Consider the following 14,597-nt stretch of genomic DNA (forward strand, 5'->3'; position numbering starts at 1 on the left):
TCTTCTCCCACTCCTTCCCCTGCACTGGCAGTGGTGTTCGTGGGGCTGTGTGATGAATAATTAGTAACTGGGGAGTTGATTAGCTGAAACTAGCCCAATGGAAAAATAAAAAAAGTATTTTTCAGCTGCTTCAGTTCTGTATTCCTGGTGCTCATTGTTGTTGGATTAAGATGACTTTGAAACTGTGACCTAGTCACATTAGCGCACTGCTGCACCTGAGCTTGTGTATGCCCCCTTCTTCTCAGTCCTGTGATACTCAGAGACGTTCTCCATTCCCTTGATCTGGTCCTGCATTCCAGCCTTAATCTCTGCCATCTCTTCTGCAAAATCTAGATTCAGCTTACTCAACAAAGCTCATTTCAAAACACTAATCTTTCTTCCAGGAGAATTGATCAGGGTAAGGATATATGTGGTTAGTTATATTTATTCTTGTTCCTGTATACATATAATTGTCCTCCTTCTTTGCCAATGAATCCACATTTCTTTCTTTAGGCCTCTTAATATTGTCATTCCATAAGAAGAACTGTTGAAGAAATATATATAATTTCTTGGAACTTTGGTGGGAGAAATCAATTTTCTCCAAGAGCTGGGAATGAAGAGTTTCTGTTGTTCACAACTTGGGCAGAGAGTTCTACAGTGAGGAGTAGTTGTGGAGGAAAATGCAAATGTACTCATGAGAGAAATCATGGGGAAATTAGAATAAAGTATAAGAACAGAGAGATTGGAGCAGGAAGATAACAAAAGACAGAAGAGTTTGTGGAAGTTATATAGTGGGGAGAGAGCAAAAGAAGTTCTTAGAGAAAAAACAATGGACTTTGATGAAGTAGCTTTGTTTCTATATCAACTGGGGAACAATGATGAGCCCATTAGGGATATTACAGTAATCAGATTAAACACTGAAGAAGTAATGCTTCTGAGTTTTACTATGTGGCCAGAGTAAAATCTAGATGTTAGAAACATATTGGATAAACTTGCAAGATGTGGTTGCTGAAGGTGAGAAAGGTGAGGGAGAACAAATGGGTGATGTTAAATATGACTCTTAGATTACATACTGACTGCCCAAGGGAATGGAATAAGTTAGAAAAGCATCTGAGGAAGAGTTAAGTCTGATCTTAACTGAAAAACTATGCATGTATGTCTTAGCCACATGTAAGAAAGATATCACAGAGACAAGTGAAAATATGAGACTAGACTGAGGGAAATGGTCAGTTGTAGTGATGAAGACTTATAAGGCTCTCAGGGAAAAAAAAGTGGCAGAGGAACCTGTGTGATGGTTTAGGCATTTGGAGACATAGGCAAAAATGAGTGAGGAAAAAGTGCGAAGTGGAAGGTAAAGAAAAGGAAAAAGTGATCAAATAAACCATCAGAGGAAAGAGGTGAATGAGAGTGTATCATGAAAGCCATGGACAGAAGTGTTAAACTAATCTATGCATATGAAAGTCAATGCTAAAAGCACAGGAGAACATGAGATTATAGAGAAGATCAGGAGAGAAATCTGGACAATCTGGACAGACCAGAAGCAGGGCAATAGTAAGATGGAAAGATCAATCTTGGGTTGCACATGGACAGTATAGAAAAAGCTGGAATAAAAATCACAGAGTGACAATTCACATATAGTCAAAGGAAAAAAGAGAAGTGGCTAGGACAATGGCATAAGAAAAGTCAAATGAGAAGTTGTTGTGATAGGTAGGGATTCTGTGTTGAACAAAAATAAAGAGAGGATGTGAGAGCAGCACTTTGCCTGTCCTGTTGGACCTGGCAATAGGTTCACTAAAACTGCCAAGACAAAAGCCTAGAGGCAATATTTAGGGGGAGGAATAAATATCAGAGTAAGAGGGAAAAGAGGAAGATGCATTCTGGCAGTAATGGATTGACGTGATAACAGTAACATGAAGTGGGGAGGAAGCAGAATAGGTGTCTGTAGATCTCAAAAACAAAAGGAAAAAGACAGAGACAAAGAGCTGGAAGTGGTGAGAGGTAGAAAGAGAGAAATTTAATTTGTTTGCTGTAAGTCTTTGGAAATGAGTCACAGCTGGGAACATTTGGGAAGGAGAGTTTTACTTTGTAAGACAGTCATTTTAGATAGTATTCCAAAGTGATAGATCTGAATTTCTCTATGACAGGCAGTAGATTGCATGAGATCTGCAAACAGCTAGAGTATATGTTCTAAAGGGCATTTCCAAAGTGAACTCAGAGCAATTCAGCTGAATGTGCCAGGTGCCGATGAGAGATTTATATTCTGTGCTGTGGAGGCAGATACCTTTAGCTCTACCATCCTTTGTACAGTGAAAGTTGCAGTGGAAGGCAAATATGTATGCCCTCATGATGCAATGTGATGCCTATTTAGAAATCCCCAAGAATGCTTTCAGCTAGCTGATATGTCTGTCTGTTTTGATCCTGTGTTGTGTGAGACATAGGACAGTGACCTGGAAGTAGTATAGCTACCTCAGCTTCTGCTCTGGATTTAATTTGTTCATGCACTAGCTGGGGGTCTTTGAACCATGCTGTATTGGTAGACATGTGATCATGTCCAGGATGGCAACTAGAAAGTGCTGGCTGATCACAGATTTGTCCCATGATGTTTTCATAGTTATCCTATTTGTTTGTTTCAAATGCGATATAAATAAATAAATTCTACTTAGCACAAAATATAAATAACTTCATGAATTACTAATTGTTGGGAATTAAAATCCTTGGCTGACTAGCTTCAACTGACTTCATGAATATTACTTGTTTTTACCACCCATCTTGCTGCTTCTAACACCAGCTTTTCCCATTGGGAAATTTTTCCCTTCGCAGTTATTGCCGCAAGAACAATATTTATGGATTTCTTTTGTGTTATCAGTCCTCTACTTCCCAACTCCTTGTATCTTTTCTCATTTGTCTATACATTATATCTTTATTATCTCAACCATCTTAATTATCTACATTAGTATCAGTTTATTTCAGTCATATATTCAGATCTTGTGTACTGAGGATACTACTGTACTTTGAGCAAGTCCTAAAGAGTTGAAATCTAAGCTGTTCCCATGGTCGTAGGGGTTTCCCTTTGGAGCCTATCTTGACTTGCATAGCATGTGGTAAGGTATGCATAAGGCTGATTTGTTACCTCTTTTTTGCAGCACGCTATTGATGCTGATAATGCTGGAGTCAGTCCCATAGGAAATTCCTCTAACAACAGCAGTCATTGGGACCTTGGAAGTGCCTTTTTCTTTGCTGGAACAGTCATCACAACAATAGGTATGTTTATCTTTTAAAATACATAGTCACACAGAACTGGATTAAGAAATAAATTTCAATAAAATACATCACAAAGAAATAAAGTGGCTGAACTCTTAATTCTCAAAAGGCATACCTCTGGTATGTGTCAAGGGCAGTGAGCCTCTGGGGAAATACCAGAAACTGTTTACATAGGGTAGAACAGCAATGCTGAACTGCAAAATAAGTAGCACCTACAGCTTTATAACCCTGTTCTTGATGTTAATGTAGATCATCTTAATTTTCACTATAAAAGCCAAGAACCAGTGCCAGGCAAAAGAGCCTTGTATAGTTATTTGGAATTATGGATTAATTTATGCAGAAGGGTAACATTTTTCTGAAGTACGTCAGTTAATTTTGGCTTACGGTCTGAAGCTTGATATAATTCTTTCTTTTAATGCCTTACTCTTTGTAACTGGAAATATACTCACATAAGTATCAAATCCTTTTAAAAATCCTTAGCTTTTAGTACCAATAATACTTTATTGGAAGGAGTTCCACAAATTGTGGATTATGTGAAAAAGGAACTTTCTTTGCCATTTCAGAATTTGTTTCCATGAAATACTGTCAGTTTTCTCCTTAGCAGATGGAGGGTATACTGGAATGCCCCATTTACTTTTCCGAACCACTCATTTTTGTAATTTCATTATCCAGGCCCCTGTCATCTGCATCTCCTATACATTGTGTCCAATATACTTAGTCTCTCAATCTTTGAATGCTGGCTTTAGGTGTGCGAAGGTTTTTATCCTCTTCTCTGTGAACCAGCTATTTTGAAGATTGTTGAGGCAGCTGGACTTCAGATATCAATCTGTAGGGAAAAGATGATAAACCAATAACACTGATGATAAGATTAATCCATTAATTATAATATAGTGCTTTGGTAATTGTAAGCTGTACTTCAGTGCTATCTTGGTTACCGTTAAAGGGTCAGCAGATATTATTATTTGGAAATCACAGACAAATTGTTGCTTTTTATTTGCATTACCTTTGAATATTCTTCTGATTGTTATTAGTGCTACCGCATGAATTCTGTCTGGACATTTACCATTTTTTAATTATGCACAGTACATTTCTTCAGCAAAACAGTTAAATATGGGATAAAATGCTTTTCCACTTTATGACTGTGATGCATGCACTGGTGATTGTATAGGCAAGTAATCTGAAAGCACACAACCCTTCATTACAGTGTGAGAATCTGAACTGAATTCTGCAAGTTCTTTATGCAGTTAAAGCGACAGAAAATTCCTGCTGTAGTTAAATAAACTCGCTGTGGTGATCAGCCCAAACACTGGAGTTGATGCCTTTCACTTTGCCTTTCCTTGGGGCTCAGAGTGATGGTAAAAGAGTGGTGATATAGAGTGCACACCTCTGTGTGTCTCTCTGTACACTAAGTTACATTACCATGTGTTTTTAATGGTAACATAAAACTGGGAGGTGGAGAGAGAGAAAACATTTCTGAATTAAATGTCCAAGAGACAGACTTTTAAATTACTCATTCAAATAAATGCCACTAGTGCTGTACGTTGGCATAGTTTATGTAGGGACATTCATTGACATCTGCTATTTAAATAATTTACTGAAAAGAGCCTGATTCTAGCCCATATTTGCTTTATATTCTCCATGAATGAGATTTTTATAAGCTGCATATAGTCTACATATTGTGTCGGGGCATGAAAATGATTTTGTTTTATCCACCAAAGTCCTGTTAGATCTCCTCTTATGCAGACACTCAACAGACTACTTGGCCTCAGTCCACTGACCTATGAAGCCGTGATTTTCTTAGACTTTCAGCAGAAATCTGGGCTCATGGATGCAGCCATGAAACCGACTGTGGTTTGGGGGAGGAGGTGGTGCTGTGTATCAGCATAGTCATTTCACCATCCCATGACAGAGGGATGTACCCATTGCCAGTGTTATAGACTTTAGAGGATTGGGGTCTTAATCCCTAGGAACCAGGGGATTTGCTGTAGATTAAGCAGACACTTTCTTAGATCTCCGTCTCTCTGAATGCTGCGTGTTTCCACTTCAGCTCATCAGGGACTTGTTGGAAGTATAACACATAAGACACAGAAAGTTGCATAGGGCTTTACAGCAAGTTACTCTTTTCCTGGATAGTACAACACATATACAGACCCAGACAATGTTGTAATTCACTCTCAATTTTCTTCTCCTTTAGGGCATTCTTGAACTTAAACATGAATCTTCTAGGATATGAGATAGTTTTATAACATTATTACAAACATGTAATCTCTGGCTCACCTTCAGATCGAACCGTCTCTGGTCAGTGGTTAAACAGGACTGCTTCCCCATACAATATGACATACTCCTGTTCCTAGATACATTCTCCTCTCTTCCTCTGTGTTGCTGAATCTCTCTGACAAATGCTTTCCTGTGGCTTTAAAAGGCAGTGCTAATACATTTGCTTTGCACTGCTCAAAATCCAGCATCCCAGAGAAAGTCTGAAGAAAACAGAGTATTCTAAACAACAGCTGAACTGTTGTTCCGGTCCGCTTCTTTGGTGGGAAGGTGTTACTTCCCTAACGGCGAATATCTACCTTCACAGTCACTAGTGAAGTATTAGCAAGACACTCTGGCTTTGGAAGTGAACCCAGCTTACAGAGTCCTCATTCTTGCCTGTGTTGCAGTTTACCATCACTACAATTATTCTAGTCTTCAGGTTTACATTGCAAGTAAAATCACTGAAATAAGAGCTAAAAATAACCTTCAAAAAGGAGGGAGCAGGGAGCGAAAGGCAAGACAGATTTGGATCTGCAGCCAAATTCCATCTAGTCCATCCATTCAGTCAGAATTCATTAGCTGCCTCAAATCATCATAAACCCTTAAGCTTTTATTGTCTCCAGTGCAGCCTATTGTCTCTAGTTCAGATAGGTCTATTTATATGAAAAGTTTTTGCAGGTTTGTAGGTGGCATAATGCTATCCTTAGCCTAATGCAGGAAAGCTCTTAAAGATGGAGCTGTAAGTTCCACTAGCTTTAATGAATTTCTGTCCATGCATAGTTTCCAGCAAATGTTTAATTAAAATTATCTTCCTGAAAAGTAATTTTTTTTTCCAAACTGGAACTGGGTAGAATTACTATCATTGCAGTCATCACATATATTTCTTAATTCTAGTGTAAAATTTGATCTATTTTTTATTTTAAGTTTTTAAAGAATTAATTCCACTATGACTTTTTGTGATTCCATGATCATTTTTAATATTCAAATGAATGTTTACAGTCAAAATATACATATCTAAAACATTTCAATAAAGATAATCTGATCTTAAATGTAAAAGTGCTAGTGATACTGTCACAATTCTTGTTCCTCCTCTTTAACATTAACTTTTTAACAGCAATACAAGGGCTACTGAAGTCATATAGCCCTATATAGATTCCTATAGTTAAATACACGTGAGAGTATGTGGGGAAGGGAAGAAATGCCTAAACAAATTGTGGTGACTTCACATGTTCCACTGCATAGGACAGGCAGAGAACTGTCCTACGCATTCATCAGCATATTAGACTTTTAGGAATACCACAGAAGTTGTCCTCCAAACAAGATTCCAATTACCTTCCATGTTGCAAACAGCCAGTTAACACAATGCTTTCCACCTCCTCCTCTCTAGTTTGCCCAAACACTCACCTGTGTGCACTTTAGCTCTGAGACAGCTGTAGAAATCCAGAGTAAAGAGGATTCCAGCACTTTGCAATAGTTCTCAAAGGATCTACTGACCATAATAGACCTTAGAGTCCATCTCTTTTCTGCCAGTATCTGATGTTCCCAATACCTTACATGGAGTTATAAGGCTGGGAACAAAAAGCAAACATGCCCAAATATGCTCTGGCCAAAAAGAGAGTTTTGATTCATGATGTGCAGTCATATAATTATGTGTTGACGAGAGTCTGTGATCTATTCACCAGTCCTGGGTTACCCTAACAGAAGGTAAAAGTTAGGCTTGTACTTGCCTTTCTTACAGCACCAAAAATGCTAGTTAATTGTAAATGGGTTAGGATCTCCAGAGGGAAGGCTTAAAAACTTATGTGCTGAAACCTATCAAAAATCATGAAATATGAAAGTTAGGCTTTTTATTTTTAAATCGATAGGGGAACTGAGTAAAGGCAGAAGTGGCCCTTGAGAATTCATGTAGTGCAAGTACAGTCTGGCAACCACAGTTTACCTAGTCAGTGCAATGAGGGACTGAGGAAGTTATGAGCTAGCTACTGAAAATGAGTCTTGTCAGATGCATCACAGGATCCCATCAGGAAGCAATTGGCAGATACCAAGAGGAGCAGCAATGTGGAGGTACCAGGCCAGCACTAAGTGATCTTTGTGCCATGATAAGTCAAGCTAGATTAATTAATCAAGCAGTAACTTCAGTTAGCAAGCTGATTCTATAGAAAAAATGGGTAGCGGAGGCTACAAATGAATAAACCACAGTGGGTAGCTTGCCTGGGAAATGACATCGTGCGATGGAGAGTTTGTGAAGACGAATTATGTGTGGAACAAAGGCATCGCTATAGGATCAACCCATTAGTTTTTCTAAAAAGCTGTGTATAAATTCTGAGACTGACGATTGTTTTTCTTCTCAGGATATGGGAACATTGCCCCAAGCACTGTCGGAGGCAAAGTTTTCTGCATCTTGTACGCCATCTTTGGGATTCCACTGTTTGGTTTCTTGCTGGCTGGGATTGGAGACCAACTTGGAACCATCTTTGGGAAGGGTATTGCAAGGGTGGAGAAAGTTTTCAGAGTAAGCTTATGGTCAATTTTTCACTCACACTGTATAACTTGTCTGGCTTTTAATTCTGTTGCTATCATTTGTAGTCCTTTTTAAATATCGGGCAACATTCACATACCTAGTTTAGGTGATGCTTAGTCTCCTTCAGAACCCTCTGTAGTCAGTGGAGAGAAATAGGCTTCTCTAGATAGTGGTGCAGGGGATATAGGTTAGGGTCTGAATTTTTTTCTTGAGGACCCATTATTTTTTAGTGACTGCAGGCTATCTCTGGGGAATGAATCTCCTAAGCTATCTTACAAGGAGTAGATGTAAAACACCCTTCAAAACACCATAGGTTGCTTTTTTGACTTATTTCTCCTCACTGAAAATAGAAAGATGTACTATAACTTCTGGAGGAACAGGGATGCAGGGTAGGTCCTGACCGTACTAGTAACAAAGCCTAAAAGACTTGGAAAGCTGAATTACTGGAGTGGATGTAAACTTGGGAAGAGAGATGGCTAAGCGATATGCTTTCACTGCGAGAGCACAGATGTGTTGGAGTGGATCTGACTGGGATCTTCTTCAGGCATTTATCCCCCCTGCGCACCATAGGTACATCCTACACTAGATTTCAGGATGGATTTTCTACACTTGAGCAGCTCATATGTAATTTCCCTTAATGAAGTCAGTACCCTCCACTTCTGAGTTTGTGTCACCAGAAGAAATTCTTTTGCAAGCAGTGCCACAGAATTGGCAAACGCCGTTTTGCTAATTTGCTCATGGTTCACTTCAGGGATTCTCTCTTTGAAGCAGAACTTCTAGAAGTGACCTGTGATGGTTCCCTTGGAGACGGCATAACTAGAGGTAAGTTTTTTCAGGAATGGATTGGATGAGGAGCTGTCTGAGCTAATTAGTTTGATAGGCATTTATTTCTAAAACATTTCCACAGATGAGAGCAAATTACTTGTAACTGTTTTTAGAAAGGAAATAATTGAGTATTAGATTGGAGTATGAGCGATTTTTCTCTTGATTAAGTTACTATGAAGTGTCCCAGACTAGCCATTAGAAATATCTCTCAGTCTAAACGTGGAAAAAATGTGCCTAGCAATTTTCAGTGAGGTAACATTTACATGCCTGCACTTGGACCACTTGAATAGGGCATAATTTTTTGGCAACTGCACGGTTCTGTAAAAATCAGGTAATGGAAAGGTGGCTAAGGTTGGGTCTGCAAAAATGGAATGAGACAAGATAACGAATTTCTTTTTAAACTAGTTTCTTCTTATACCTACTTCACCTCAAAGGAAGCTGTGAACCTTCGAGTCTGGTTCTGCCCAAGAAAACTACGGTCGGGTAGTTATGATATGAATTTGAGAGTAAAGAAATCTTTGATTAATTCTCAACTTTACTACAGACTTTCTGAATGACTTGGGCAAGAGCACTAATCCGCCAGCCTGAAACTTTATGAATAAAAATAATACCTGTTCTATTTAAGATTCACAGATGAATGCTGTTAATATAATGCCATACAGAATATAGCCCTTCGGCACATAGTAGGAGGTTTGTTTTTTCTGGTATTCAAAAGTACTTTTTGCTTTTCTTTACTTAATGCACTTGCTTGTTGTTTATAACCATCCAGAGTATTCCTTTTCCTCCTTGGCATTTTGTCAGCTGCCAAAGCAGTTTAGAGATCTGTGGTCCCTTTGATTAGCCCAGGCATATGTTTATTCATTTCAGTGCTGTAATGGTTTTTGAGGGTTTTATACATCATTTCCTTCAAATATTACTGATATTGAGGTTCAGCTATCTGAACTATTCTTGATGTAATCTACAATTTATGTGCATCTTAGTAACTAGTCTTAATATCAGTGGTTTCCACATTATATGATTATTTATACAATGATTGCATTATATTAACACAGTATACATGTATGATGTTAGCTAATATAGAATATAGTAATTATAATTTTAGTAATTATTTAAATTATTATTTTGTGTTTAAATTTTTAGATGCCATAAATATTTGTACCTAATCAGAAAATGCAAAAGTAGAGAAACAATTCTTCATTTAATTCTGAGCCGTGAAGAAAATTCAGTTTGATATGCAACTCTTGCTCCTTACTTCGGAATTGTCTCCGTAATGTACACAAATTCAGCATTTTTGTGGGATTAAAACAGAGGGATGGCATAAAAATTGGGAGAATAGAAAGCAAGTAAAAAGAACAATATAGGCTAAAAGACACTAACAGGACTAAGAAAATGTCAGGTAGTGTGCTTCACGAATCTGCTGGAGTTGTCTAAGGGGACATTGAGTGTGTATCAATGATGTAGTGAGAGAGTGTATTAAATTTCCAGAAAGCTTTTGACAAGTTTTCTCATCAAATACTATAAGGAAACCTAGCCATAATGAGATAAGAGAGAGGGTTTTACATGTCAGTAGGTAGTTAAAGGTGAAATGGAGATTAGGAGTAGATGGTAGAACTATCAGTGTGATTCCATCAGAGTCCTTGCTGGGATCTTACTGCTTTAGTAGAAATGGTCTACAAGGATTCAGAAAGAGGATGAATACATAGATGACAGATTTTGCAAATTACATCTCTAGATATTTCAGGATAGCTAAAATGAAAGTGAACTACAATGAACTGCAAAAGGTTGATAAGATGATAGACGAAATTCAGTGTTGGCAAGTACAAAGTAATGCATTTTTCTTAGAGTTGAGGAATGTAATGGGATGGCCTCTAATTTTACTACTCAGTAAAAGACCTGGGGTTACTATCGATGCTTCTCTGAAAATGTCACCACAAAGCTTAGCAGCAGTCAAAAAGGGGAACAGTGTAAAGGAGTTGAGCACCAAAAGGAAAGCACCATACTACCACTGCACAAATCCACAGTGTACTTGCACCATGAATATCACATGCAGTTCTAATCATCCCATTTCAAAAAGTCAGTAACAGAAATGTAAAACAGTATTAGGATCTGCACATGCAGTCCTTGTAGCCAAGTCTTTAAGACTACATTTACTAACTGCCTGCATTACCTGCCTTCTATTGGTCCTCATGGACAATTTGGAGCAGTCCAGATTGTACGCTTGGGAGGGGAATAGGAGAAAAAAGAGAAAAACTTTTTGTATGTCCTGGACTTCATATAATATAAAGATTACATGTGCAAATGGCTCAGCACCCTGCTTCTGTCTGTCTTCAGTTACTTCTCTTTATACATTCACCCTTATAGCTGTTACATGGCTGGTGTCAGGGCAGGCAAAAGTTCCTCAAATCCTTACAGCCTTGTCGTCATCTGTGCAGGTGGATGGGATCTGAAGGCAACTTGATCTTGCACTGAACTGAGGCAGTCTACAAGGGAAAGGGGAATCTGAGGTGATGCACTGTGGACTTTAGTGTGCTTCTGGGACCCAGGATATCAAACAAGTGTAGACATTGTCAAATATCATCAGAGATATGGAATAGCTTCTGTACAGAGAGTGACTGAATAGATTTGTATTCTTTAGCCTAGTGAAGAGTTTTATGGCGTGGGGAGATACTGTAGAGTTCCATAAAATTATCAGTCCTATGGAGAAAGTGAACAGGAAATAATTATTCCCTGCTTCTTGTAACATTGAAATGAGGGACCTGTCAGTGAAAACACTTCACAGTAAATTTTAAAAAAGGCCCAGAGGAGGTATACCTCATGCAAAGTCTAAATTAAACTTTGAAACTCTTTGCCATTTGGAGCAACCAGAAGCATACACAGATTAGAAAAGGAATTAGACAATTTCATGGTGGTGAATCCACTGAGGGCTTCACTTCATAAAACAGTATAACCCAGACATACACCTTGACAAAGGAAATCTTTCTGATTCTTCTGTAGGAAGGAATGCCAAAGGAATAACCCCATTTTATTTGCCCTCTTTTGTAATCTTTTTCTAAAGTGTTCCTGGCTACTTTTGGAGTCAGACTATAGAGTTAGACAGACTTTTGATATGATCTAGCATGTTCAATCTTCTGTTATATAGAATGGTCATTTGTGTGGTGGAGCATAGCCAAATGGGAGGGCAGTACAGATGTCAGTGGTAATTTTGCTTTGATTAAAAGATGGGTAAATCTGAGCGGAGTAATCCAGGCCTGTATTCCTCCCAGTGCCCATCTTCATTGAATGGAAACTGTGCTGCAGAGCTCTGCTGTCAAGTTTGTTCTCAACAATATACAGCTTAGTTTCACTTTTCATTTTTTGTTCCCTTCTGAAAGAGAAACAAATGGCAGATCTAGGTGTTTTTCATGTACTAGGCCTGTTCTTCCCATATAATCTACCGATGCTCTGTGGAAGGTCTTGGCATGTAGTGTTCATCGGTGCCATGTAACTTTCTGCCATCTCCTTTGAAGCAGAATTTCACCATTTCAGCTGGTTAGGATATTTTTTTTTGAGGCTAGGTAGCAAGCACTATATGTACACTGGCAGCTGGGAAGGAGAGGAAGGTTTCTACTTCAGCACAGAGGTCTTTTCATCCAACACAATTCCTTAACAGGTCTCTTCCTCAATGCAACAGTGTAACTGTGAGCAGCCAACTCATGCCACACAAGGGACAGCTTGCCCCTGGCATTGCCCAGTATAGCTGGAAAGATGAAAGGAGAATTTCTGCTAGAGGAGCTGTGCTAGTGCACTTCTGCTGCCTCTGAGCTGTGTGGAACCCCACCAAACCTACGTTAATTAGCAGCACAAATTAGAGCCTAAGAATGCTGCATTTAGCTATTACAGTGATCAGCCCACGCACTCTGTGAATTTTAAGCGCAGTTTGAACCTCATAAAAGGGGAGAGAGATCTGATCTTATTAAATATGCACTACTCCCACAGTATTGACAGAATATTTCAGCAGAGGAATTGGGCATCCACTATCCAAGCTTTCTTGTAGCGATTTCTAAAGCTCTGCCTTTCCTCAACTTTGTTGTTTGTCTTCCTGGATGCATCACATGTGCCCTAGCTACTCTTTCTCTTAGAGGTTCAGGTTCTTTTCAGGAGAGATTTTTGACTTCTCTGAACTCTTTTCTTACTGTACAAGAAAACCATGAATTCTTTACAAATTACTTATGTGAAAATGAATGTAAAGCAGCTCATCGAAAATACACTTTGTACAGGAGAGTAACTGTGCAGAAGAGGAACACTTAAAAATACAGCCTTTTTGCACCTTCCATTTGGTCTAGTATCTGTCCTCTTTCTTTTCTCACTTTTCTCTCTCTCTTCCTGTTCTTTCCCTAGGCTCACATTACACCTATAGAATTATACCTGAATACCAATTCACAGCTAGTGTGTGAGTTCTCAGCAAAGTTTGTTGTTGCAAAGAAGCTGTGAGAGGTTTCCTTGAAGTGCCATCTTTACCTCTTTTTCACTAGGGTAATGCCATAGTCCAGAGACCCTGTCTGCTTCCTGTCAGGCAGCAACTACCCCCTGTTTAATCTCTTGCAGCCCCATATCAGCATCTATTTCTTCTCATTTTTAGCAGCTGTATCAAGCTTTCAGATGAGAATGTTTTTGAATCTAGCGGTTCAAATCCACATTATAGCTTAGGCAAAACAGTGAAGTCATTCTGGATTTGCACTGATGTCACTGAATTCAAAATTTGACAAGTAGTTAATAGATAAATGTATTACAATCTAAGTGATATGTCGAGAAGTAAGACCCTATTTTTAGTTCTGAAGATAAGATGTTTGATGGTCTTCCCTCCAAATTTGTGCCTAAACATTGAGACCTACATTTCTGAGCAGATTAAACTAACAGAAAACTGATGGTAAAGTTCCCTCACCTGCTTCCTGATGCCTTATCAAAATATACCAGAAATCCACAAGATCTCTTTCAGGTTTTATTGCATTTTGTTACTACACCAGCATCAGTCTGTTATTGAAATAGCTGCTTAAAACCAACTGAGGATATTAACCCCCTCTCTTTTTGTTTTTAATATCGTGTTATTCACTGTGCTTTTCTGTGAGAAAAAAGCTACATCTTTTTTTTTCATCACTCAGGAACTTCCATAGGGGAATGGACCAGTGCAATGATCAACCTGCCATCTGCTGGCATCCTATCTCTGACAGTAGCTGTGGACAGAACTGTCAGGATGGTGTGTGAAATTCAACATAGTGCTGCACATATACAATAATATTCCAAGATGATACAAGATTTATGAGTTGAGATTTCCATCCTCAGAGCTTAGTCTGACAGTTTCCTAGGTCACTTCCACCAAAACAAAATATCTGAGAAAAATAAAAAGTCAGCCACCAGCTAGGAATCCTAGATTTTCATAATTTAATAGTAATTTCTTACTGTTGCAATAAAAAATAATAGATCTAATTACATTCTATGATTGCCACTCTGATTCTCTTAAAAGCCAACCAAGAACAAGGTCTCAGTGTACTGAGACTCTCTAAAAACACTGATTTGTAGGCAGCATTTTTAATATGCCCCTAAAGACTTAGAGTCTAAATCAACAGGACAATATAGAGGCAGAGAAAATGATGTGATAGTAGCAAATGGCGGGTTGGCTGCATGCAATTTTTATGGAGAGGAAAGTTTTGGGGGGGATAAGCCAAATAGGAATTAAAAAAGAAGTGAGTCTGTGAGGTTCGGAGAAGTGGTTAAGGTT

General features: G+C 38.6%; 1 protein-coding gene across 1 annotated transcript in view; it reads left to right on the forward strand.

The window, feature by feature from the left end:
* KCNK10 (potassium two pore domain channel subfamily K member 10) overlaps nucleotides 1-14,597 on the forward strand; it is a 76,558-nt gene that overhangs the window by 36,265 nt on the left and 25,696 nt on the right. Inside the window, exons 4-5 of the mRNA XM_026112534.2 lie at nucleotides 3,123-3,240; nucleotides 7,848-8,008. Of these exons, the coding sequence (XP_025968319.2) occupies nucleotides 3,123-3,240; nucleotides 7,848-8,008 (279 nt within the window). The remainder of the gene's footprint in view (nucleotides 1-3,122; nucleotides 3,241-7,847; nucleotides 8,009-14,597) is intronic.

Source organism: Dromaius novaehollandiae, chromosome 5, assembly GCF_036370855.1.
Source record: "Dromaius novaehollandiae isolate bDroNov1 chromosome 5, bDroNov1.hap1, whole genome shotgun sequence".
NCBI lineage: Eukaryota > Metazoa > Chordata > Aves > Casuariiformes > Dromaiidae > Dromaius > Dromaius novaehollandiae.